This window comes from Myripristis murdjan, chromosome 3, assembly GCF_902150065.1.
Source record: "Myripristis murdjan chromosome 3, fMyrMur1.1, whole genome shotgun sequence".
NCBI lineage: Eukaryota > Metazoa > Chordata > Actinopteri > Holocentriformes > Holocentridae > Myripristis > Myripristis murdjan.
In genome coordinates this window covers 35082247-35110103 of record NC_043982.1, presented here as the reverse complement: position 1 = coordinate 35110103, position 27857 = coordinate 35082247, and the positions used below count along the sequence as shown (strand labels likewise).

Genomic DNA, 27857 nt, shown 5'->3' with positions numbered 1-27857 from the left:
GACTCATTAACACCTTTTCCATTTGTCTGCTATCCACCCCCACAACCACTGTCCCAACCACAGAGTCTTCAGAAGGTGTGTTCCTCCAGCTGGCCAACTCCAAGGACTTCATCCTGAGCCTTGACATCAGATTCATCTCCAATGGTAGTGTGTCTGTGATCCTGGAGACCACAGAGAAGGGCCCTCCCTTCGTCATCCATTATGTCACCAGTACACAGCTCATTGCCTTTAAAGACCGGGAAATCACCTACGGCATCGGGCCACGAGTTGTCTGGAGTACTCTGACCCGTGACCTCCTCACCGACCTCAGAAAGGGTGTGGGGCTGTCAAACACAAAGGCTGTCAAGGCCACAAAGGTTGGTTTATTTAGGCTCTTCCATACTGATTATATAACATTTTAAAGACATGCGGTATTTCAGTCACGTTTGTGTGCTAGTGGAAGTTAAAGCTGATTTCCAGATTTCATCTTTTGAGGAGAAAATTTTGTGTCTCATTTCCTCTAGATCATGCCAAGACGGGTTGTACGATTGGTTCTGCATGGGCGTGGCTTTATTGACAACATCACCATCTCCACCACTTCCCACATGGCCGCCTTCTTTGCTGCCAGCGACTGGCTGCTACGCAATCAGGACGAACGTGGTGGTTGGCCCATTATGGTCACACGTAAACTGGGTGAAGGATTCCGGCCACTAGAGCCTGGCTGGTACTCGGCCATGGCCCAGGGCCAGGCCATGTCCACCCTAGTGAGAGCCTACCTTCTCACAAAAGACCAGGCTTACCTCAATGCTGCCCTCAAGGCAGTAGGACCCTACAAGATGCCTTCGGCGCAGCACGGGGTAAAAGCTGTATTCATGAACAAGTACGACTGGTATGAAGAATACCCTACCACACCCAGTTCCTTTGTCCTCAATGGCTTCATCTACTCCCTGCTGGGACTATATGACCTGACAGAGACAGCTGGTGAGAAACTTGGCAGGGAGGCTGGACAGCTGTTCAGCCGTGGCATGGAGTCGCTCAAGGCCATGCTGCCGCTCTTTGACACAGGCTCTGGGAGCATCTATGACCTGCGCCACTACATGCTGGGGACTGCACCCAACCTGGCACGCTGGGACTACCACACCACACACATTAACCAGCTACAACTACTAGCATCCATAGACAATTCACCCATCTTCAAGGATGTGGTCAAGCGCTGGAGGAACTACCTAAAAGGGATTCGTGCCAAACATAACTAAGAATAATTCTAACCAGTATACATTTGAGATGATTGGGGATATAAAGGGGTAGAATATACACTATATGTCTGTGTTTGGATTAATCGTATGTTTGTGTGAATGGATATGAACAGGATGCTCACATTGTGTGGTGGTCCATATGTGTCCCAATCTTGTTTTGGTTCAGAAGCTGAGGGATGTGTTCAGTCAACTGCTGTCCTCAATGCTAAAAGTTTCTGATGAGCTCTGTTGCAATCCTGGGTTTTACATTTTATGCAACAATAATAGTAGCTCTCTTCATTTTTCTGAGCTAGTGTTTGTAATTGTGTACAGACCTAGTTTCAGACTTCTCTCTCTCTCTCTCTGCGTGTGTGTGTGCGTGCGCTCTTTGTGTGTGTGTGTGTGTCTGTGTGTGTGTGTGTGTGTGTGTGTGTGTGTGTGTGTGTGTTTGCGTGCGTGCGCAAGGGGTGAATGGGGATGCATTGTCCCAATATAACAATTTACGATGCTAAAGAAAGAAGAAAGTCCTTGAATTGTTTTAATTAAATCGCCTTGTCCGACATTATTTGATGTATCCACTGCAAGTCTGTTCTCCAAGTTTATTTTTTTACCATTTAATCTCATATTTGCATAGCTTCCTGAAAACTAGACTGTAAATAATAGATATGACAATGATATGAATAATTTGGAGGACAGTCTTGCAAAAATAGATTAAGTTAATCCATGTTAAACATTAAGTCAAACATTTTGGTGTTTATTTGATTTTCCTGAATTCCCAAACTTTGCAAAAGGTTTAAGTCAACAATATATTCGTATACCAAGTTAAAGCTTTCATGCCAGTAAAACTGAATTCGTCTTTCTGTAGATAGAGAAGAGCCAAATTACTTGATGTTTCAGCACAATAGCCTCCATCCCTCTTGCCCACATAAAACAGCATCCAAGAATCACATTTTTTAAGATCCTAAATCTGATTGTGTTGTCAGCTAGAGGTTATTTTCAGGACACTCATAATAACTTCTAAGCTTGTTCAGAGGAGATAGTTTCTCCTTTCAGTAAGATTTTCCCTTGACAAAAAATATGTCATTGTTATTTAGGCTCTCTTAACTAGAACTTTATGACAATTTGAAATCAGCCCTGAGGGGTAACATCTCAAACCACCATATTTGATTCCAAAGGGTTAAAGATGTTTCAGCACCAACCCACCTCCACACCTTTTTAGACAGCTTATGTTATTGCCCCTTTGCTCTCCTAAGCACCTAACCACAATTTCATTCTGTGTTTGGATGAACTGCTGTGTCGGCGCATGGCTATGGTCATAATCCAGTCAGGGAGGCTCACATGACTGCACCTTTTGTCATGTGAATTGCTCTGAGACCAGGTTGTGTTTCAGTTGAGCCGCAGAAGAAGGCTGGTAGCATGCTCTCCTTCTTAATGCCTGGCCACAACATCAGTGGTCCTGTTACGGTTCCCAGGGGTGCACCCATCAGCTCTGGAATGCTGAGGCTGGTCGTAAAAGCTATAATGTGATTTGTTATGATGGCACATTGTGCGCTAGCATTTTTCACAAAAAGTGGCTGGGAAATGAGCCACATTACTCACTGTTCACGCATCACTGTCACTCTGTTGTTGTTCGATAGTTTAGGGAAAGGTGGTAAGTTACAGTCTTATCCTATCTGAACTATTAAGAATTAAGACAGCTACTCACTGTATTTTGATAACTTTGTTGTCTGTACATTGATTTATCTAAGACCTTTCCCTTCAGCTGGAAATGATTTTTCAACATCCTTGGACTCCCTTGGCAGGGCTTTTCCCGGTAACTAAGTGAAAAGCTCCTTGAAATTTTATCCCTCATGTTTTCAGAAAGTATTTGCAAGGCACAAGTACAGTTAGGTTTTGTTGTTTTGTATTTGGATGGTTAGGCACATGGGAAAGAGAGGCACCACATCGTCGTACTCCCATGTCAATATATGACAGACCATTTAAAGTGACAATGCAAACTTTACTGTTAGCTAATTCATGACAAATACGATGAGGCCAGTGATGCAGTCCAAGCAACCAGTCATTGCTTTTCAGTCGTTGTGTCTGTATGAGGTCAGTTTTTTTTGTTTTTTTTTCTTTCTTTTTACTTGGGCATATTGACCGGTATTTTAGGGAAAGAGACTTACCAAGATATTTCTAATTCACAAGGCAAATTGTCTTGAGAGCCTGTACATGGTGGCTAGTCAGAGATGAGTCAGCATTCTTTGGCACTATACCTTGCAAGCAAAACAAAGAGGGGCCTTCCACAGTAATGAGGCTTTCATAAATCTGTTTTCAAATCAGAGATAATTAATGGACAGTAGGTGGATCCATGGGTCTGGAAATAATGCTGGTATGCCTGTCTGGAGAACTGGTTAAAAGTTAAGGGTTGAACTCTTTCATAACTCTTGTTTACTGTTTAAAATGAAAAAAAGCATTCTCCTAGATGGTCTGCCTTCATGTTTTCTCATTACATTAAAGCTTAATATGAGCTACAGAAGCTAAAGAAGTAACTGACTTTGCTGTGAAATAGGCTAGAATAAATCATGCTTCAGAGACAGTCAACTTACATTTCATCAAACTCAAATTTATGTCATTGCGTCGTCCTTACCTCACAGCTTAATCTGTGACCCTCATCATTCTGCGCTAAACCTTAATCTGAACAAGCAAGGTTTAAGACTGCTGTTGGAAAGGAATTACATTGATACATTTTTTTTTTTTTTTTAATTGTTGGGATTTTCCCTTTATTTGTCTATCTGACATCCTTAATCATTTCCTGGTGGCATTTTCTACTCATGAATATTTCTATGCATATTTCATACTTTGCCATTTTGACAGGACAAACAAGGAGTTGGGCTGTATAGTTAAAAGGGAAAATGGACAGTCATGAGTGGAGGTGTGTGTGTGTAACTAGCTTCATTTTGTTCATACCAAAGTCATTGATTTACGTATTTTTGAATTTGTATATTTTTGTGCAAACGTATTTCCATTCAGCATTTGATGATGTAAGTCTCATTGGAGATGTCATAGGAGACACTGCCTTTTGAGAAATGCTAGTTTTTCAAATGTAGGCTCAATAGAATTTAGCAAATAAAATGTAAAACTCTGCATATCTAAAAGGGGATGTGTGCAACTAGTGATTAGCATTGAGCAAGCTACCATTTCAAAGGGAATTGAGCGAGCAGATGCAAATTCTCCTTGAAACTCTCCTCTTTTTTTGTGTTTTTTTTTTTTTTTTTTAAATCAATCTTTGTTTGCGGTTTAATGGAATCCTTGTCAGAAAGTGTGAGATGTTTTGCTAGACAGACAGAAGCACAACTGCCATGCATTGTCACTTGAGTTTAGTCTAAATTCTTTTCAGGACAATGTGCAACACCTTCCTTTAGAAAGCTGCTATTGTTGTTCACTGTGTAATAGGCATAACAATTTTTATTTTTTTTTTTCATTTTAGTGATTTTTTTTTTTTTTTTTTCAGTTCGCCCACTATCCTATAAAGACTTAACATATGACCTGAGGTCAAATGTGATTTATGCAATAAAATGTTTACTGGGGTCGTGACACCACGGGAGACCCAGAGCGGTTGTACAGACTTTGCAATCCAAGCACAATGTGCACATGCTACCATTTTTTTAGTCAAAGGAAGAGAGGTGTTTATAAAAAAAAAAAAAAAGAGTAACTCTTTGTGCTTTAAAAAATTTGCTTTTTAAAAGAATAAAAATGAAAGAATTTTTCTTAAATTCATGGTCCTGTCTCTTCTTTATATGAAGTTAAAGGGTGCGTCAGCAGTGTGAAATTACAACAGTAACTTTCTCCCGTTCGCAGCAGAGATGTTTGGAAAGCAATACTGGGCCCTGATGTATGACAGTGATGTATTATGCACCATACCTCCAGAACTTAATGTCCAATATTGAGCAGCTCTTGTCCAGCTCTCACTTTACAGTACAACAATTCTTTGTTCCCCCTAAAATATCCTCGCTGTGAAACTGCTGATAAACAAAAACATGCCTAATTAATAATTAAATCCAATTAGCATTGGCTGCTGCGATCCAGTGAGAAGAGAAGACACCTGAGATGGACTGTAAGTCCTGCTGCCCCACTACATTTTTCATTACCTTCTGGCATTTATACAATCCAGCCATAATTTCTTTTGCTCACAGACGAACACTTCACCCCTCCCCATCTCATCGTGCCTCTTTCCTCAACCCTAATGATATTACCTTCCCTCCTGACAGTGAGTTTGTCTCCCAGTCCTGTAATTAGCCCTAGACCCTCTGTGCTCTGCCTCTTTACAGCTCTGGTGCAGGCCTAGCTCCCTCCTCTGCTGCCATTCAGATGCAATTGATGGCAGGGATAGCATTAGAAGAATCTTTGGTGCGTCAGTGTCTGGAGGCCAGAGGCTATATAGCACTCATAAATTTCCCCACTTGATCAAATTAGCACACTGTTGAACCCACCATTATTGAATTTATGTGTGTGTTTGGGGGTCTCTCTGGCAGCGGGAAATATTGAGAGAAACTGAATATAGATGTATACAGTGGAAGACGGGAAAAAATAGGCCTGCTGCATCCTTAAGAATGCCATTTGATTATCTGGCCATTATTTAAGACCCTTCGAGAGCTGTGGTTTTTTTAGACTTTCCTCCAAAGTTTGCAGTATGGCTTCTTATTTGCAGCTATCCGAACAGAATCCTGTTTCACTCGTCTAAATCATTGGAGGATGATCTGGCTTAATTTGTTTGGTTTGTAATCCCTTTTCCCCAGTGTCTGCCAAATCATTTTCAAACTTCACCTCTCATCCTGCTTCATTTCTGCCTCTGAGTAAACGGCATTGTCAAATTCAGCTTCCATCCTCATCAGCCTTCCTCCCATCCATACGCATGTGGTAGAGGGAGAGAGAGACATGACTAAAAATATATATTCTCCTGTCTTGCTTTTTTCCAACACAGACGATTGCAGTGTTTTGCTCCTTCAGGAGCTGGCACACTTGGTAGAGAGTGAAGTCTACAGCTGTACAGTTGCTGGCCAGGTCACAGATGACCTTCACAGCAGCCTGCCGGAGAAAAAACTGTGTGAGAAAGGAGAACAGAAGGGGTTACAGTAAATAGGAAAGGAAAGAGGCAGCGGAGGAAAGCTGTGTTTTTTTTTTTTTTTTAAGAAGAGGCAAGAGGATGGTGGGTGTGAAATGGGAAAGAAGGGGGCATTTGAGACTGAGATGAAGGGAAAAGGCATGAGAGTTTGAGATTGAACAGAGGAAAAAGGCTGCCTGGAGTTGAACAACCATTAATTATGAATTAGGACGACGTCTGCCACATACTCGCCTCGTTGGGAGGCACGAACTAGACCTCATCAACCAAAACACCAGGGAGCCAGCATCACCTCCAGCAGCAGCAGCAGCAGCAGCCGGATCCCATGCAGCCCACCACCCATCTGTCCCCTTCTCACCACCTTCAGACCAGACGTCTGTTTTCCAGTGGCAAGCCAGTAGATCATGTGCATGTGGAGGAATAGTAAATGCACACGTGTCAGTCTTACTTTATTCAGTGCGGATAAGCATTTCTCTTTATGCTTCAGGTGCAGTTTGACTGTTCAGGGGTGGGTGGTTGTTTGCTGTGAGTAAATACTTTAGTTTTTGGAAGACAGTAAAGGATGAAGAAACTGAGCAACAATCTTGCACCAGAAAAGTCAATATGTGCATTTTCACTCTGAAATAAGAGCGATAACAATACTAATAATAATGATAAAAAAAAGTTATTTATCCTTGCTGAGAAAAACAATGTTTACATCAGCAACAATGTCTCTCTCAATGAATGTTTAATGTGAGAAGCTACTTAGGAGTTGTGCTGATGTTACGTAAAGATCCAGGGCTCGCCACGGGAGGCTGTTTTGCTTGCAGGAGAGGCTTTTGGCCTGAAGCCACCTTGCGAACGGTTCCTCATAAACAGACAATATAAGAGGCAAGCTGCGCTCCCAGACCTTTCTCTCTGCTCAGTGATGCACTTGAGTTCCCTTTGTTGTCTCAGTTAAAAAATAAATTAATAAAAATATCTTTGAAGTATAAGGTCAGTGAATGAAGAATGAGTTAATGAATATGCTTTGAAAAAAGGGGGGAAAAGATGAAAAAGGGACACTAAGAGCCTCAAAAGTGCCTCTATAGAAAACCTAATGAATAAATAAATAAATAAATAATGTCAGATTTACAAAAGTACGTTTTCAGGCGACACAGATATAAAAATTAAAGCCAATATACGGTCTTTGTACTTCTCCTAGCCCAAAGCACAGCCCCGATGGACTGGAGTGTGAGGGGGATGAGGCGGTGACGGTCCGGTGGCACCCGCTCAAGTCAAACCTGCTGGGTTCCTGTATGAAAATGGTGACATCTTGTGGCAGGAAGCAGTACTACCACAGAACTGGAATGGGCTTCTGTGAGTAGTAAAAATTCTAAAAAATACAAATAAAATTTAAAAAATAAAAAAGCTCATTGTGAAACACAGTAGATGCACAGATACTTTTTTATTCACGACTACCGTCTCAGTTTATATCTCGTTTGGGATTAAACCAATTTGTCAATACAATATTAGGCCTTTTATTACATATCAGATATCAGATCTCAGTACCTGTGACTGTCAGTATGATGGAGGGAGAGGAGCAGGACCTCGTGCTTGTGCATGTAGGTGCTCTTCAGGCCACAGACATCATTCCCTGTAACACTAATTGTCGTTTTAACGAGTCAGTATGAGGTAGATATCTATAATGTTAGTTCTGGATGGTCATAAAAATACAATAAATGTTAAGCAGCTTGCCATAGAAGTTGGTATGCAGGCAGCTCCACAAGCTGTGCAGATCATCATCATCTTCACCTCCCGTTGCCTGAGGAAGACACACAACATCCTAAAGGACTCATTTCACCCTGTCCATCACCTGTTTGTACCGCCCAAGAAATGCTACACATCCATCAGAACGCGCACCACGCGTTTTATGAACAGTTTTTTATCCCAAAGCCATCACCAAAATGAACTGTAAACTCAAACCCCCAGAGCACATCGCAACAAAATGTGCAATAATTTATGAGCTCTTTATTTTATCCCTTTTTTTAACTGCATACATTCGTATGATGAGTGTATGGTCTGTCCACTGTGTAGATGAAAGTATGAGTGATGGATGAATGCATTTATTTATTCTTACATTTCCATTTATTTTGTAATAAGTGTCCGGTCTTGAATGCAGTTGAATTTCGTTGTATGCTCTGTACAATGACAATAATCTAATCTAATCTAGAAAGCCCCTGCTTATTGGTCATTATGTGTCAATAGGAGAGTGCCATCCTAATGTTATCCGAATGTTTGAATGAGTGCACATTTTAAAACATGTAAATTTAGGGGCATGTGTTCTAGCTCTAAATACACACACACACACGCACGCACACAAGAACAGCTTTTAAGTATGACTAAGTGGTTAGTATTTCATTGGCATGTCACTCAGTCTGTCACCTGGCAGTGCCACACTGTTTTGGCTGTGCTTTTTCACTTCCTGTTGATCCTGAAATTCCATGTGCCACTTGATATCCCTGCAGAAATTCACCATCACTAGTCACCACGTGTATTTAAACATTTAAACAGTTTTTTTTTAATGTAATGCCATAAAAGAATGTGTCCTGTATACCAAAATCAGCTTTGCTACAAAACCAACATAACATGCTTATCTTTAGGTTTCCACACAGCAGTCTGGGTGCTATCTGGTTACTGTTCACCACGAGCGCCGCCAAATTCCTAACAATATGACTGGCTGTTTTTGTCGCTTGACCTTGTTTTGTTTTTTTTTGTATCCTCTGGTTCTCCTGGGACATAACTCCCTGCACTTGACTTTGTTTACATTCTTGCCACTGAAGTCAGATATGTGGTTCGATGACTAACATATTAACAGCTGTACTGACTCCCAGCCAAGCTCAGCCAGCCTCCAGGCAAACAGGCTCGTTTTCCTGTCGGGTGGTGTCCCTCTGAAGCCGCCGTGTTGTTCAGGTGACGACGGCGCTGCAGCTCCGTCCCTCTGAGAGACGGCACAATGAGATCCCAAGGTGTGCAAGGTGTGAACATCATTTACCATAACAGCACACCACAGCGGCTCATTCAAGGAGTTTTTTTTTTCTTTCTTTTTAAATGAAAGCATAAATGATAGTTTGGAGATACCTCTTGAATTTAGAACAAAGTCTTTTCACATAACTAAGCATAATTGTCAACAAACTGTTGACAAGATCTTAAACAAAACCCAGGTTGTACGCATGCCAATACTCGCAATAATAGAGCCCTCAGCAGAATCTGGAATAGTTTAACTATAATGTGATTCACCAGAAACAGTTTTGATATGAAAATCTATGAGCGAGTATTTTGACGAGCGAGCATTATGTTTTAGCCTCATTTGTCAGTGAACAATATGGAATTTAAACAATTTAATGTTTAACACAAAGCAAAGTATCTGTTCCTAGCAGGGTCACCACAGCAAAACCACTTCAAATGGGCATCTTAAAGGTGCACTATTCAAAATTGCTGAGGGTCGACTGATTGGACTGAAGACCCTTTGAACTCAGCTGACAAAAAAGTAGAATAAGGACATAATTTACCGAGCAGTATCTGGCGGCGGCCACGCTCAGCGCCAACCACACCCACTTCCACCAACACCCACGTTTCGGTGCAGTTCAGGTGAGGGTCAGGGTGAGGGGGGCGTTCCCAGAGCTCTGCAGGTCCTCTTGTCCACCACCATCATCATCATAATAAATGACTCTCATCATTTATTATGATGATGAGAGTCCTGTAGACTCAGCCATCAAATGGTGTTAAAATTCCTCTAAAAGGTCCTCTCTTCAGTCGCAAAGTGCACTCCCATGTTGACTAATATTTTATAAGTTTGAAAGCCTCTGGACTGGTCTAGAACAGTGTTGTAGGACTTGGAAGGAAAACCTGTGACTGAGGATAAAGCATTCAACACAGTTATTTGGGTTTGATTATTTTTGCATCAGGCAGCACAGATAAAGTTCTAATTTTGCTTTTGTGTTTTGTTATAAAAGATTACCAAAGAATGCTGGCACCAAAATTGAAAATGTTCCAACCCCAACACAAACAAATCCAAGTTTTTTTTTGTGACAGGCAAATCATCAAACAAACCACAAATCATTTCTGAAATATCTACCATTTTCAGACAGGATAGCTATCTCTACTTGCCAATCCTGCAGCTGCAGGGAAACGTGTTTGCTTTCATTGTTTCGGAGTTTAAACAAGATAACCACCGGGCACCGACTGCGCTTGGCCGCCTCCCTGGGTGTGACACCCGTTGTCACGCTGAGGGCGGGGAGGTGACAGGTCACCGTTAAACAGCAGAGGAGTAGGAAAGTGGCATGAAAGAGATTCTGTTTGCTTTTCTGCCAAGGCGACTCACGCCCTCCATTCACAACGTCAGCCTTATCTAGACTGGCTGAAACTCAGAGGAGCACTGAGGCTCGGGACAAGTCTCTAGCCTGCTGAAGAAAAATGGCTACAGGGGCTAAAAATATTAGCCACACTTGCAGACCATTAATGTCATTCACAGCTGTTTTTTTTTTTTTTTTTGGCTTTGTCTTTGCCTTGAGGAGAGTTTTTCACGACAACCTGCTTGACTAGCTGGGCTCTCGTCTCATATGCATTCATGAAATCAGAAAAAGGAAGCAATTGTTCAGAAGACAACAGTCCTTTCAACTAAATGAGACGTCTCGTTGATGAGGATGAGGATTAAAGCCTTTGACTAGAGAGCACTTGTGATTTGGGCTTCATCTTGAAAACTTGCCTTCCTTCATAGCTAAACCAGTCATTTTTTTGTGTGGCTGAGCAGCAGTTGTATGTGTGTGTGTACATGTGTGTGTCTTAGGTGTTCACCGGTGTGTGTTAGAGGGGTGGGGAGGAGAGGGGAGTGGCTCAGGTATACTGGATATTCTCGCTGGGCTTGGAGCTGAAGGGGAGGAACCCAGTTAGTGGCATGGCAACAAAACTCCTATAAAGGCCGAGGCTCTCCCAGCCGCCGGCCTCACTTCAGCTCAGTCAGGTCAACAGCAGCACTTTGCAGTAGCCATGCTCAGCCTCATCAAACTCCCACAAGTCTTCACCATCAACCAGGTGCCCAAAGTAAGTTCCTCTTCACTGCATCTTTGCTGAAATTGTACTGAGATATTTAGCACAGTGATTACATAGCGGAGTCAATCAGGTGTGTGGACAGAGGCTGCAGGACAACTAGATAATCCTCCTTCCTAAGCAAACTAAAGGCCAAAGTTTGGAAAATGATGTCTTTGAACAGTGATCATAAAAACTCACAGCTTAATTATGAACACCTTTATCCCTTGTAAGTTTCATCATTGCAGCATTTCAGTGTATGACATGAATAAGTGAATGAATGTGTAAAGTTTAAACTTAATTACTTCATCTGAAAAGTCTAGCTGTCGCTGCAGTATTGAGACATTCAGCTCTTAAATCACCACAGTCCATGCTACACAGATGCTCCTTACAGTCTTTTTGCTAATAGTGCTGAAATGATAAGTTGTTTAATCGAATGATTGGTCTTTTGACAGAAAAGTTATTCGAATTCTGATCATCAATAATTGTTTTAGTCATTTATGAAGTAAAAATATCAAGGTAGTTCCAGCTCCAAATGATGATGATACTTAATTTGCTTTTCTCTGTTTCTTGTATTTAAAAACTGAAACGTTCGGAGTTATTTTGGCTCCTTGTCAGACTAAGGAATCAATTTAATTTTTTATTCAGACTTGTGATGGGCAATTGCTATTAATTTTTGACATTTGATCAGTGAAATTGAAGAGTTCATTTGCAAAAACAGATAAAAGCCATTCTTAAAATGAATACACCTTTTCACTGATACTGCTTGGAGTACACACACACACACACACACACACACACAAAGCATGATTTAGGATAATAAAAATGATGCCAGGCTAAATAAACATATAAAAATAGAAATAAATATATAGTAAATTTTAATAAAATTCCAAAAAGTTTAAAAAGGTTTTAAGAAATTCAAATGGAGATATCTGTTTTTGCAAACAAGCTCTTCAATTTTAAATCAATAAATCAAAAACATAATTAATAGAACAACTGAAAATGAGAATTGTTTGCTGCGGGCCTAGTTGTCAATGACTTTACATTTACATTTTACATATTTATACAGACAGTCTTTTGTTTGCTGCACATTACAGAGTGCAAGTTTTGAGAAGCTATTCTTCTCCTCCTCCCAGCCCGTCTGCTCCCCCATCGGGGGAGAAACTTGATGAAGTGGTAGTCACACTGACTGAAGGGTTTTGTGCTGCAGGTCTTCCATGAGGACAGCATCATCTCAGGCTACCGCCACCCCCGCAGCTCAGCCACCGACTGCATCCTGAGCCTCTTCCAGCTCACCAATGAGACGCTCAACATCTGGACACACTTCTTGCCGACCTGGTACAGCTCATATACCTGTCCTCCTCTTGTTGTTTACATCACGGCTGTCACGTACAGATTCATTGACTGCAACAGACCGCTGTTGCTTAAGATGTGACTTGGCAATATCAAAAACACCCATCTCTCCAGAAGGAATATGAATTCATGTTTTTCATATTCACATCTTCGAGGTGGGATACACAGAGTTATGTATACGACTGCATATTGTGGAGCCAATTATGGGGTTTTGGGAACTCTGCTGGGGCAGGAAGATGTGGATTATTACTTTGGACATTATAATGCAGGAAAGGCTAGCTCTAGTCAGCATTGTTTGGGGTGTAAAAGTAATTTCTTGCACCTCTCTTGACCCTGTGTGGCATACGGTCTCAATTCTCACAGAAACAAAGCATACGTTACTGTGTTTCCATACATGTAGGATAGCGTGTCTTTGCCGTGATTCATATGACAGGAATCTTGTTAAACTTGAATAGCTAGTGCAGGCCTTTCTTGTGTCATTTCAGTTGGTGGTTCTTCAGACTGGTAGGTCAGACCTTTGGCTTTTCTCACACCATATCTCTTTGTCCATTACAATGCAGTCAGGATTTATTATAGCAGCTCGGGCACATTATTGCACAAGGCCCCTTGGTACTCTACTTCCTAATATGATCTGTGTCCCTAGTATTCATACGACCTGTCAGGGAATACCTGCCCAGGCACTATATGCACATGTACAACAGCAGCACTTTCTCTCATCTCTCTCAGATGAGTCAGACAGATGCCAGGAGAGCAGCGGCCTGTGGCAGATTTCTATTGCATCCTAATAAACCCAGTTCAAAGAGTGTAGCAGGCTTGCAGGGGAGATGCATGGGCTGAATGGAATCACAAGACATACGAGCGGGGCTGTGTGGAATACAGAATAACTGTACCGAAGTAAGAGTACAATTACTCATCCAAACATGTACCTGGGTATAAGCAAAAGTTACCCTATAACAAAACTACCCAAGTAAGAGTAAAAGTCTTTAAAAGTCTTTAAGTCAGTAAATAATCTACTTTGAGAAGTGAGTACTAGTTACATTTTTAATTTGGTCTATTTTCATGCCATGATAAAACGGAGCATCTGATTAAAAAAGAAGCAATTTAACATTATTTTTAATTGGTGCACAGACTATTCATTGGCAGATAGTCAGATCCATAGAAACTGAATGGGATTCATTCATTTATGCATCAATTCATATGCATTAGTTCGTTCCATGTCTATGGTCAGATCTAAGTGTGACCGAGGGTTGCTCTCTGAGCCTCTGATTCAGTCGTCTGACCAGTTTGACTTGAAGTTGAAAAGGTCACTGTCTGCCTTCTTCTTTAATCACTTGCTCTGTCGCTCTCACCTTGCAGCCTCAGAGTGATGTGTGTTGGTCAGCTCGCCCATGTGAAAATCATCAGCAAAGATTCACGATGAGAGAGTTTGAAAATTGCGACTACTTGCAACAAAATGTGATTGACAATATCCTAAAACATGCCAGCTTACACCAATGCGTCTAGACCAGACGGTCCATCATTTCCATAGCAACAACTCTCTTTACTTCAGTGTTTCCGTCAGCTTTGTGTAGCTGGATATTTTGTAGCGCAGCTCTATGCTGCCTTCAGAGTATCTTCTATAAAATTTCATCAACATGCCGTTTACTGCGTCAACTCAGGAAAATCGATACTCTCTTCTTTTGTATTTTTCATTTAGGAAATGAAGAGTTTCTTCTTCTAGAAAGCATTAATTTCTACCAGTGTCACAGTGTGAAGCCTTAATGCTGTCACAGTGGTTACAAATTTACAAGAGGGACCTGTGCTGTCAGACTTCCCGTGAAAGCAACTTAGCGTCTAACATCCAGACACACACCGTAACACCAGACAGCTGCCATTAGACAAGCTGAGCCACAGCAACATTTCTCTGCAGTGTTCAAAGATAATTTCTTCTGGAAACTATCTGAATTTTTGGTTTCAACTGGCCCTTAAACTGTGACAGTTGTAAGACAACCTATTTATAATTTGCAACCTAATGTAATGAGGAAAAGAGTAGATTACAGGTAACAAAAAAAAAGTACTTGAGTCAAAGTACAGCCCATGGAAAATAACATGAGGAGTACTCGTTCCTCAAAAAAATCCACTCATTCACTCATTTGCACCACTAGCCCTGCGTACCAGTCAACTTCATCCAAAACGAACACTTGCATTTGATTTGTGATGCTACAGACTTCTTCTCACTGAGAGACACTGTGCTGTGGATGATGACTCAACTGGCTCAACAGGTAGTGAAATTCGGCTGCCAGTTTGAATGACTCATGTTACTAGAAGGAGAGCTCATGGAGACAAGCTTGTTTGCAAAGCACACAGCACAGCGATCCTGCTCCATCGACCCCCTGCAGCCTCCCAGTACCTCTGGCTCTGCGGCCCTACACATGCAGCAAGCCTCGGGCCTGGTATCTGCCTTGTGCTACATGTGAATTTGTGCACTTTATTTACCTAGCTGGAGGTCAGAGATCCTGTTTCTTGGCTAAGAAAACAGCACAGGTAGGAACAGACAAGGTAGAGAGAGAGAAAGAGAGAGGTGGACACAGCGGAGAGAGTGAAAGAGACGATCAGATATTGTACTCAGTACTGAACTCAAATTAAAATTATCGTGACTAAAATGATCACAGATTTCAGTATTATCACAGCATAATTTGATTAACTTCCCCTCAGTATTTTTATAAACCCAAAATATGACCAAACATTTGACTTTATCCTTTCTGAAAGGTTAAAAATTGAGCGCTGTCATTACCTTCTGTCATAGCAGAGTACTACTAACTGCTACTCAAGTAGAAGTACTGTTACTTTTCTGATATTTTACTTCAGTAGGAGAAGAAGTAGTGCTGTAAAAATCTACATAAGTATACGTAAAAAGCAATAACTGTGTTAGGTGTGTTTTTTTTTCCATTCAATTTTAAAAGGATGAAAGTACAGATTCTTCTGAAGGTGCATTGTACAAAATTGTAGAGGGTTGATTGAAGTGAGGAACGTGTGGACTCAAATGACAAATGTGGAATAAACACATAATATGATGGTTGCAATATTTCATCATGCACTTTTGGAAAGTTAGAAATGATAAAAAGTCGAACGAACAGAGTAGAATCAAGTTCCTCTTCTCATCTCTGCTGACTGAGCTTTTATTGTGAAAGGTTCCAAAGTCTGTCACTGATCGTCTGTTCTCTGTGATGGATCTGATTTGAAATGTAGTGAAGTACAATGCTCAAGCAAAAATGTACTTAATTAAAAGTACAATGAGTGACTTTAAAAAATACTAGACAAAAAAGCTACTCTGTGACAGTAACGTGAGGAAATGTGATCGGTCACTTCCACCTCTGTGCCATGTTTTATTGAAAAGCAAAGCACACACAGGCTGCATGTTGCACGTGTGTGGTAGCATTCAGGAGACTTGACGGGTTGATGGTGACTTATTTAGCTGATGCTCGACGACATGCAGGCTACCTCAAAAACTATGACTTTTTTTTTTTAAAAAACACACTAATTAAAACCGGTTATTGTGTCAAAATTTTAAGCGGTGTAACTTAGTGTTGGATCTTTTATCCCTGTTTACATTGAAACCGGTAACCGCTCCATCCCTACTCTAGCTCTCGTCTCAAATCAGTGTTATTATCATAGCTGGAATTCCATGACGACAACATTTCCACCCGTCTGGGACTGAGGACTGAGACATAACGCCGATGAGACTGTCATTTGTTTGGCATAACTGCATGCAGAGTTAAAAGCCAAAGTGTGGAAGTTCATTTTTCTGACGGCCTCCTGTTATTATTTCATTAGCGAGCGTGGACAGTGCATTTGCATGAGTGTTTCTCACGATTAAAAGTTACTGCTGTGGTCGCTGCTCCCACCGGCCGTGCTGCATTTCCTCCTGCTGATCTGCCTGTGCTCTCATCAGGGAGAGAGGAAATGTGTGTGTGTGTGTGTGTGTGTTCTTTCACTTCATCTGTGTTCATGTGGGTACCAGTGGTTGTCATGGGGCCCAGTGTGAAACAGCAGACCATCCACTAATGAGCTGATCTCTGTTTAAGGCTCTCAAATGAGTTGCCACAATTAGTCGACTACTCAGTGCAGTGACAGGAAAAGCACAGATAAGTTTTATGTGTTAATGAGGTGCACTGAGATGTGGAAACAATGGCTACTGTACACCAGGCAAACCATGGCCTGGTGATAACATCGGCAGCGCTATGTAGCTGTTGGCTGTTATGCAACTGACAGTCGGTGACAAATACGCACAGGCACGATATGGTGGCCTTGTGAAAAAGTGTTTCTGTCACTGATGGGAATCACAAGCGCAATTGTGTAACCTGCGGCTTCATTAAAACCACAGCTCCTTCGCCTTATTCTCCCTTGTTTCGACATATTTATTCTTGTTTCCAGAAAAATCCCAGAGAAACAAAAAAAACTTAAACTGCATTCAAAACAAGCGAAATTAACTCATCCCACTGTCAGATTTTCAAACAAGATTTTAACAACTTAACCCTCCTATTATGTTTGGGGTCATTTTGATCCCAGCCAGTGTTTGATGTCTCTAAATAAAAGATTAACATCATTTTTTTTTTTTTTTTGCTTCATAGTTAATGAGTTTTCCTAATGTAATGGGTACTACCAGGTAAACATGAAATTCACATGATGATATGTGTTCAATGTCCTGTACACACTTTGTAATGCATCAGTTATAAATAACAAAAATCTGTACTTAGAAATAATATAAAGCCATTAAAACACCAAAAATTAATATTTCTTTCCAATTTTAGGTCAATCAGTGAGGTTTTATGGTGATTTACATATTTTTGCATAGTAGGAATATAGATGTATAAGTGTGGGTCAGGGGGGGTTGTGTTTTATTTAAAGGGCTATTTAGATTGTCAACAAAGAAACATAAAGTACCTGACACATAAACTTTGGTAACAATTTTAGTTATAATAATTTTGTGGAGGTTTAAACTGCTGGGGTCAAATTGAGCCCAAACATATAAGATGTTCATAAATATGAACATAACAGGAGGGTTAAATTGTTAAGATGGAGTGTTTTCGCTGTGAAGTTGCAAGTACTACTGCTCAGTAAGGTAGAACAAGATTAGATGTATCTATGCTGAGCCCCTATAAGGGATGTTCAATTTGACGCTGCAGCACAAGCACAATGTAGTTCACATAAAGGAAAGAAATTTCCATAAATAAGATACAAGATCCCATTGCTGCCTATTTTGCAGAAGTTACCATGTCAAAAGTCTCTGGTAGGCAGACACACAGTTTATTCAGCCTCTGGGAGGAGGTTAACACGACTAAACCACCTCATGAAAACACCTGAGCAACTGAAAAAACAATGTTAGAGGACAGCCACAAAGAGAAACAATTCAACAAAATTTGGAGCCAAATTTATGAAGCTTTGTAGCGAGGTGAGGCCGTAAAACCACCCAGAACCCAAAGAGTCCTGTCCTTGTCTTTTCTTTTCCCTTTACTGTCCATGTGTGATAGAGTGGGTAACGTGCGTCTGTGTGTATCTATGAGGGTAAGGTATATGTAATCTTTATATGTGTGTGTGTGTGTTCAAGGGAGATATAAATATAATGCATTTTGACCCTTTGACCCTCGCTCACTCAATAAAAAATTTTAAAAAGCAAAAAAAGAAAGAGAAACACTTGAGCTAAAATGACTGTATTAATTTGAAGCGTTTTTTTTATTTGTATTTTTTATGAATTTATCTCTACCTTTGTGGCCTGGCTAACACTGTGGCCTTGCACCATGAAAGATCTGGATCCCATCATGCTCTCTGTGTCCTCTTGCCCTGCTCCAGTTTCTTCGGGTCAAAATTCAAACACATGCAAGTGAAGTGGACTGGAAAATCTAAATTGCACAAAGGTGTGAGTGTGATTTCCTGTGTGTCTGTATGGGCCTTGAGATGCACTGGTGTTTCAGTGAATGAGGTGATGAGTAAATGAATAGCTCTCGCTTGATGGTGTAGATATGTAGTTGGACTGTATTATTCAGCTTTATGAACGGTTTTCATGTATTTGTATGACTTTGCTGTAAACTACCATCACTCTTTTCACTGACAAAAGACCACACCAACAGAACACACATTTGATTGAGTTTATTGTATGATGGAGAAGTGAGTCAGATGGATGCCAGATGCCATTGTGGGGAAAAACAAAAAACTGTAAATTCACGAGAAAAAAACTCGGATATTCTCTGAGACGACAGTGGTAAATTTACAGGGAAAAAAAATCACACATTTATGAGAAAAAAAAGCTCCTGAGATTATGAAGTCAAAAATTTGAAAGAAAAACTCAGAAATTATGAGATTAAAGTCATAAAGTTATGAGAAAAAACTCAAAAAATCCATGAGAGAAATAACTTGAAAATTCTGAGATTTTAAAGTCACAAATTTATGAGAAAAAAAACTCAGGAAAAATGTTTTAATCATAAATTTGTGAGTTTTTTCTCACAGATTTACAACTGTAATCTCAGAAAAGATTTTTTTTCTGAATATTACCCCATCCTCCCCTGGCTCCATTATTTTTTGGTTCTTTTTTGGTGCTTGGTTTGGTGGTTCTTATATTCAACAATGAGAAGAGAAAAACAAGGATTTGGGGCAGAGGGATGTGAAAACTGAGGTAAAGGGGAAAGGAACAGATTAAAGTATACCTATAGATACTTTTCATGCAGAAACAGGACATGATCAAGGTGTGGTCTTTTTAGCAAAACATCATTTATTGTTTCTTGTGTGGTGTCACCAGCTTTGACCAGCTCGGCTAGACAAGTATGTGATCTAAAATGATACAAACTGGGCAGAAACCGCCCGTTGAGGCTGAGTCCAGCTGTGTCTCCCCTCTCATCTTCCACACGACTCAATTTAATTCTGGACTTGTTAATCCGTGGAGGACAGTGCAGATATGAAACACACTGCATCAAAGCTGTGAGTGTGTGAATCTGCATGTGTTAGTCACCAAGAAACCTCTGGAGACTGTCACCACGCAAAATATTACTGCCATAGCACTGATTGCATGATTTGCAGGGGATTCAACTATGTTTTCCCTAGTAGCAGTATTATTGCTGTTAGTATTATTATTGTTGTTGTTTTTGCAATCATCAGCACTAGTATTACTGTACAGCCCTGTGTCGAACTTGCATCGTTCTATGTTCTCCAATGAGCTCTTTCGTCCTCTCTCTCTCCCTCGTTCAACCCTTCTGGTCGAGGCAGATGGCCGCCCACCCAGAGCCAGGTTCTGCTCGAGGTTTTCGGCCCTGTTAAAATGTTTTTTCCCCTCCACTGTGGCCCTTTGCTATCTCTTGGGGGAGATTTTGGCTCACAGGATTGGCCACTATCTGTTGGGTTTGTGTAAAGCGCCTTGAGATAACTTTTGTCATGATTTGATGCTGTACAAAATGAATTGAATCAAACCGAATTTTCCCTGCAGGTACTTCCTATGGAAACTGATGACGGTGGTGGTGATACAGACGGCGTGGCAAGACACCTTCACGTGGCCCCTGGTGGTCTACCTCCTCTCCTGCTGCATCTACCCGCTGGCGTCGAGCTGTGCTCACACCTTCAGCAGCATGTCGGCCCGGGCGCGCCACATCTGCTTCTTCTTCGACTACGGCGCCCTCAGTTACTACAGCTTGGGTATGCATGCGTGACACTTTCACCTGGCGTACTCCTCCGAGGAGCCAGAGCATCTCTCATTTACACCTTTATGCTACATTTCCTTTCACATTTGCAGATTTGTTGAAGTGTCCTGAGTACAGAGGGGTGAAAAAACTATGGCGGGGTCTGTTGGAGCTCTGCGCCACCTGCATGTTTTTGCTGCTTAACTATTTTATCAATCAGTGACTTAACCTGTTCAGGTATTAAAGAGAACACATTAGGTATGACCAAGAGCCACTGAAGTTATGCCAACAGCGGCAGGAATGTCCTCAGGCGGCGTGGGTTGCACATTACCTAACATTTTGGAGATGAGCAGATTAAAAAAAAAAAAAAAAAAAGACAGCAAAGACAACATAAGGCAAATGAATACAATTATAATGACAATACAGATGTTGTGAGGTCTCATGCTTGTCTAGTTACCTACATTCTGTGTTTCCTCCCTCACAGGGTCAGCAGTTACCTACTCAGCGTATGTTTTCCCTGACAAGTGGGTGGGCAGCGTCTTCCACCGCTGCTACCTCCCTGTCGCTCTTGTCAACAGTGTGATCTGCACCTCCCTGGCCTGCTATTCCAGGTATTGGAAGACACACACAGCTGTCACCAAATCTTTTTTTTTTTTTTTGCCTGCACTTCATCTTTATTCAAGGAAAAACACCAAATGAAAACTGAAACTGCCCAGACAGCGCGAGAAAGTAGACAAAAAAAAAAAAAACTAAAAAAAAAAAAAAAGAGAAATATAAGGGAAAAATTAAAAACAAAACCTCCTTCTATGCTAGGATTCTCGAAGCCAGTGAAGTGTTGCACAAAGATAAAGAATATTTAGTCTTAATCTGTATGGGTGGGAGGATAACAGTAATATTTTAGTATTTTAGTAAATCAGGTTAACATTCTGTAATGTAATTCCACCATTTTCATAGCCATTGACAAAGTGTAATCTTTAAACTCTTACTTATGAACATAAGTATTTGTATATTATATTATGGATAGCAAGAAACTGAGACACAATGGCTTGAGTGAATGAATTTTTAAGGGTAATTTTCCCCCATAATGGCAAATGTTTTCCAGATGGCCATTAATCTTGAATTTTGGATTTTAGTGTCCTCTATTGATCTAGTACAATGTAATAATGTACATTTTTCTACATGGCTGGCTTTAAGCTGTTATTTCTATTTTTGATCTGTGACTCTCTAAAGCATCAGTGTGTCTATTTAATCTTGCTTTTCTTGCTTCCCTAACATTTGCCATCTGCCTGTGAAAATAAGAAAGCAGATATCGTGCGTTCTTGCTCCGCTTTTAAACAGGGGAAATGTCTTTTAGCTCGCACGAGTCCCGGTCCCGGTGAATGATATTACGTGACATTTTTGTGACATTTTAAGGCTCTCTGAGTGGAGAAAGGAGTGGCTTCAACAAACAGCCCTTTCAAAAAAACACTTTGCACTAGACTGATTGTTCTTGTAAGGCACACATATAAGAAACATTAACCGTGTGTCAGCCAATCCCGTTTTCATTCAAGTTTATCAGAATCAATAACAAGATCAGAGTGATACACCCCAGCATCTTTTGATGGAAATACCATCAGTTTTTGAGAATTGCACATTAGTAGTTGAGGCAATATTTAGGTAAATGTGACATTAATCCTGCTTTTTTTAAATAGGTGATCACAAGTGTGGTGACTGGAATGGTTTTCAGCTAATTTAAGGGAGCTGTGGTAATGAGCTCAAATTTGAAATTTAATTAAAAAAGGAAATTTCAAGGGTCTGTGTCACTGAGAAGAAATATTCCTTAAAAAAAATGGACTCTGCTTTTCATCTTCTCCAAAGTTAACCTGGAAAATACAAGCAGTGTTATGACAATTCTTGCATGGAAATCAAACTTTGTGTTATCACTGTTGCTGTCTTCATTATGTGCTGGAATAATTTTGCCTGTTTGCCACCTAACTAATGTTCTGTCACACTTCTCCTCTCTCTGCTAAGGCTTGGCTTACCCTTCCTACAATATAATCACGATATCGTAAAAAGGTAAATTCAGTGTGTTTACTCTGATCTACTCTACTGGTCCTCTCTGCTTGCCACTTTTCACCATTTTCTGTATGCCTGTTTCACCTTCCAACATTGCATCACTCTTATCTGAGCTCTTTTTTCACTTTAAGTGACTTTGAAACATTTATCTTTCAGCCGATGTCAGCCCATGCAAGGGTTGCATGCTGTGTAAATGCTAGTTTAATGTTAGTGGCATATCATAATTGAGCAACTCACTTTTTCAACAGAATGGGTGTGAGGCAGCTCACACCTGGCCGAGTGGCAGAACATGTTCCTGGCAACACGCAGGCTCTATAGCAACTTGACTTATTAACTGCTTTGGATTTAGCTGATCTATTCATATCTGATCAGTGAAATGTCGTGTGTGCGTGTTTGCGTGCTTTTTAAAACAAGAGATGTCATGTTGTGAGGGAAGATGGGAGCCACAGTGTAGAATAACACAGACGTTAAATCTGTCCCAAGACACTTGATAACTGAGATGAAGACTTTGCACGAAAACAAATCGTGGTCTGCGCTTAGCAACTGCAATCACTTGAAATTTCTGGGACGTGATAAATAAAAGATTTAGTTTTATTTAATAATGCAAGTGAAAAAACAGCAAAAACAAAACAAACAAAAAAAAAAACCCTCAGCTCACCATGGGAGATTATTTAGGGAGATCTATTCTTCACAAGTTAATTAGTGTCAGAGCAAGTGACTTGAGAAAACAAAATCTCCTGCAGTTCTACTGTGTCTTTATACTCTCACAGGGATACGATTCTAGCTGGAAATTATAATCAGAGAGCGCAAAGCCTTATGACATTGAGTGCCGGCAAACATTAATGTGTCAGCTTGGCCCAAATTAGCTTCAAGTGGCACGTCTCACTCCACAGCGCGCTAATGTGTACAAAATGACAGGCATCTACCCAGAGCCTACATGCCTATTATTATATTCCTGTATTATTACATGTTTCTTGTCACTGGTGATTTCATACTAGTAACCATCTAGTTTCTTTTGCACAGTGGCTACAGCTTGTACTGCAAATCAGAGGATGTGGTTTGTTACCGCAGCAGGTAACAGTCTGTCTTTTTGTTTTTATTCTAGATTCCCGGAGTACCAGAGCCCCAAGTTTGGAAAAATCCTCCGCGTCTTCGCCTTCGCCCACCCATTCCTGTTTGACAACATTCCTCTCTTCTACAGGGTAGGGCCAAAGCCATCTATTACAGGCGTTGTGAGGGAAGAGAGAAATGCACTCACATACAAGTGTGTGTGGTAGATATTGGTCAAGGCTTTTGTCAGTGATCCTCAGTTTGGTGCCTTACTGGTTCAAGAGACATAATAAAAATCACTTGTTTTTTCTCAAATGTGTAGGTGCTGTATGTTGGAGATAATATTATGATAAAAAAAAAAAAAAAAAAATCACTGCCATAAATCAAAAAAGGGAATACACTGAGGTTTTGGGAGTTTAGCTTGTTGCTCTCTTCCTGGCAGACTTAGAGCGTGATGTAATTTGCTTTGATGGGAGATGAATGTGGTCGGCAGTGGGAGAGATTGTTTACAGCTAAAAATCACCGCACAGTGAATGGAAACAGCACTGTTTGCCTGAAATACTTCCATAATTTAACTGTGGCTGCATGAGATCAGTTGAGTTAGTAATAGCTCCCTTTTTCAAAATTCTGAATATACAGGCCATATAATACAAAAAAAAAAAAAAACCCACCAACATCTTGTTATTACAAAAAAGCCAGTATCCCTCAACACATTGCTCGAGTTACCGTGCGCTGTGGCAAAGCATCTACCAAGGGACAAAATAATAATTTTGATGTTGTGCTGTCAGAGTAAATTAACAAAAATATGTATCAAAAACAAAGCTAAAAGCACCTACATCTACAAGGTGAGGCAGACGGCTTTATTATATCACACAGTGGAGATTTATTTTGCTCATGTACCTGTAAGACATTGACCTGACTGGCAAAGACCTTAACCTGAGTGACTTACAATGATCAGTTTAAAGTTTACTCCAGAATTTGCAAAGTAATAGCTATAAACAGGCCTCTCAGTGCTGCAGTCCTTCCACTAAGAGTCCAAAAAGGGAAAGGGAAAAACTCTCAATGCATTATTTACAGTGTCTGTTTCAGGGCTGCTCTTTTTGTTATATTTGGAAAATGGCTAGGACTTTTACCGTGTATGATGTGGGAGACCTTTTTCCATTTTTTATTCAGAGAGGGTCTGCTCAGGGTGGATGTTTTTCTCATCGCTGCCTTGCTTCATATTCAGAGAAGTAGGCACATTCACACCTGTGGCGCCCCCCCATACAACCACAGTGTTTTTCCCTGCGGGCCACTCAGCGGCTCCACTGGAGCTGTCTGTCACTGTCAGATCCCTAACAAAGGCACGTTGAGCTTGAAAGTGAGACAAATGTTTTCCTTTAATGTGAATAATGGCGTAATGTGGACTAATTGTTCCCTGTGTGTGTGCTGGATTCCCAGGTGTTTGTGTGCGTAGGCGAGGGCTGCACAGACAACGACACCAACATCCTCCACTACTACCACATCGGCCTGGCCTTCCTCACAGGCTTTCTTTTCGCCACACACTTGCCTGAGCGCCTCGCCCCCGGCAGCTTTGATTACATAGGTAAGACTGACCCCTGGAGAGCCGGGCGTGGCCCCGCTGCCCCACACGGCGGCCCGAAACTCTTTATCCAGGAACATCCAGCACCTTTGGATTCGTATCACTGATTTAATGCCTGTTTTTTCCTTTTGTAAAGCACCTCTTAGTCATGCTTTTATTAAATTGTTATGTTCTTCTTCTTCCTGTTCTACTTCTTCTTCATCTTCTTCCCTATCTTCTTGTTCTTTAAACTAAGAAATATATCACACTTTGGCACATGTGATGCCATTGCCTCAAGTTATTAGAAGGTGTTTGACACCTATGTCTCCCCAGCGGTGCAGTAAGTCTCCGTCTCTAGGAAAACAAACGTCTGGGGTGTGATCCCCCGTGTGATCGAGTCAAAACTTTGTTTTTCAGTGACAATTGCAAAGTCTCGTCTTTAACCTGTTAAATCAGTGGAGTCATTTAAACTGTGACTACCTGAGTTATTTTTTATTTGTTGGGGTTGTTCTTATGCTTATCCTTATTCTTACTGGCTTTAATTGTAACGATTTAGTTAAACAATACTAAAATTAGTCATCATATCCATGGTATAAATGGTTCATCAGAAGTCTGGATGGCCTCACTTGGGATGAACTGCCCAGACTGAGCATACTCACCTTTTCATACTCATTTGTTATCTGAATTTGCATTTTAGATGGACGAAACTGGTGTAAACCTCTTTATTATTTTTCAAAAAAACAGCTGTATTCTTAACCATGCAAACATTGGAAAGAAATGCTAATGCATAACCACCTCTAGATCCTCCGGGGTGCTATACTTTGCACTCTGTTGAAATCTGATAATGTAAATCATTTACTCAGTGGTTTACACTTCAATTACCTTTAGCTCACCGCTGTATAAAACATCAGAGTGCCGCTCGTACTCAACCGCAGCTCGACTGCTCCCTCTGCAGGTCACAGCCATCAGCTGTTCCACGTGTGCGGCATCCTGGGTACCCACTTCCAGATGCAGGCCATCGAGCAGGACATGGTGACGCGGCGCCACTGGCTCCAAACACAATCCTTACCCGTCAGCTTTGCCAACTCTCTGGGTGTGGCGGGGCTTTGTGTGGTGCTGAACCTGAGCATCATTATCCTCTACAGTCTACCTCTCCTCTTGCCGTCTGCCGAGAATCAAAACATGGGAAAGGTCCAAAGACGGCTGCCACCAACCAAGGCCTGTGCCTGCGACTAATGACCAAACAGCATGTAGAGGTGAAAATGGGGATTTATCAGGTGATGTTCGTTTAGTAAAATCATCTTGAGATCACTACTGGACTGTACGAGGGCCGAGTGTTTGGCCTTGGGGCATCACAAGCTGGCTACTGCTTTTCTAAATCTGACTGGAAAACTCTCAGGGTGTGTTTCTGTGTGTTTCTGATGAATTTGCTGGAAAAATGCTGATGAACCATGAACGTGACCCTGCTCTCTCCGCTCCTCTGTGCCGAGCGGTGTTAGATGTGTGGACAAACTCGAAATAAGGGCATGCGTTGAGCAGACTCACAACGCAGATTTGAAGAAATTTTGGTTGCCGTTAATGAGTGATGAATGTAAATGTTTCTCAGGAAACTCCTGCCTAAAAAAAAAAAGCTACAAAGATAGCAGGCTACCTGCTCTGATCAAGTGTTGCACATATTTAATAATTATGGATCATGCTTGGCTCTTGTTTCTCTGATTTCCTAACCACTTGTAGTACGGAGTATGAAGAGAAACAGTGTGACATAAAAAATGCTTATTTTAATTGCAAACTGTAGTACTGAAGTCTGATACATTCACATATTTATTTGTGTCAGTTATTGTTGATATAAAAAATCCAATCCTAGATTAAAGATTGTTCTTAAAAAATAATATTGTATTCCACAAATTATAACCATTTCCCCCAATGGATGTATCTGACATTGTCATATTATGGCTGTCTTGCAGAAACAGAGAATATTTAAGTGCCATTTATTCTATTGCTATTTATTCAGATTTTTTTATTCAGATTCTTTTTAATAAACATCAATGCAATTTGTGTCTGTGTGATTTTATGTAGAGGAGCTACTTTCTGCAAAGCAAAAACGATTGTTTACTGATGAAATTGCCTTAATTGACTCCTGAATTTCCATTTTTCTGAAATACTAACATTTCTAAAGATTAAAATAGACACACAGTGTTACATGTATTTTGCCTTTCTATGAATCTGTGCCGGTTTTTGGGTTGTCTGTCCATCTGTCCCCATTCTCGTGAACGTGATATCTCAAGATCACCTTGAGGGAGTTTCCTTAAATGTTTCACTAAAGCCCTCTTGGACTCCAGGATGAACTGATTCGATTTTGGGCGTCAAAGGTCAAGGTCATTTTTGGTAATGACTTGTGCTAATAATGACAAAGTTTCACACAAATGTCTAACAGGATAAAATGATGAATCGATGACATTTTATATGCAAAAGGTCAAAGGTCAGCTTCACTGTGACTTTATAATGTTCTGCAGCTCCTCAGGGAGAGCAGACTAGAGGAACAGGGCCTTGGGGACCTCAGGGTATGAGTATGAGTCCACCCTCTTCACTTCCTCTCCCCTGGAGGACAAACAGGACAGGAGGGCCAGCTGGTCCTCTGCTGTCCTCCACAAGCTCAGTGCTGATAATTGCATGTTTCTCACTGGAAATTATTCACTGGAATCATACATGTCAATATTGTGATAACTTCCATCTCACCAAAAAAATACAGCTCTGCCATAAATTCTACCTTTTAAAGAAGTTTATAATGTTCAATTTTTGTTGACATTGTGGAGAATGTGTAAATTTAATTATAT

The 27857-nt window shown here is 40.8% G+C and overlaps 2 protein-coding genes across 3 annotated transcripts in view; both read left to right on the top strand.

Annotated features, from left to right (window-relative positions):
* The window catches only part of glceb (glucuronic acid epimerase b), a 62467-nt gene extending 57565 nt beyond the window's left edge, over positions 1-4902 (top strand). Inside the window, exons 5-6 of the mRNA XM_030077765.1 lie at positions 64-356; positions 504-4902. Coding sequence (XP_029933625.1) covers positions 64-356; positions 504-1235 — 1025 coding nt within the window. The 3' untranslated portion in view covers positions 1236-4902. The remainder of the gene's footprint in view (positions 1-63; positions 357-503) is intronic.
* A 6388-nt stretch (positions 4903-11290) lies between these two features.
* Positions 11291-27068, top strand: LOC115377767 (membrane progestin receptor gamma-B-like). Of its 2 annotated transcripts, XM_030077777.1 has the most exons (8): positions 11291-11376; positions 12572-12699; positions 20168-20373; positions 20842-20968; positions 22368-22412; positions 23518-23614; positions 24903-25047; positions 25979-27068. In XM_030077777.1, exons 1-8 carry the CDS (start codon positions 11323-11325, stop codon positions 26257-26259), a joined length of 1083 nt encoding a protein of 360 aa, XP_029933637.1. In that variant the 5' UTR covers positions 11291-11322; the 3' UTR covers positions 26260-27068. The 2 variants fall into 2 exon arrangements, with proteins under 2 accessions (XP_029933637.1, XP_029933644.1); XM_030077784.1 differs by lacking the exon at positions 22368-22412.
* Positions 27069-27857: the final 789 nt, after the last annotated feature.

Bases quoted from the DNA above. Each gene is read 5' to 3' on its own strand.
- LOC115377767 (XM_030077777.1), top strand. From the start codon at position 11,323: ATGCTCAGCCTCATCAAACTCCCACAAGTCTTCACCATCAACCAGGTG. The intron at 20,374-20,841 runs GTATGCATGCGT...CCTCCCTCACAG, and splicing joins CCTCAGTTACTACAGCTTGG to GGTCAGCAGTTACCTACTCA. The intron at 22,413-23,517 runs GTAAATTCAGTG...TTTTTATTCTAG, and splicing joins AATCACGATATCGTAAAAAG to ATTCCCGGAGTACCAGAGCC.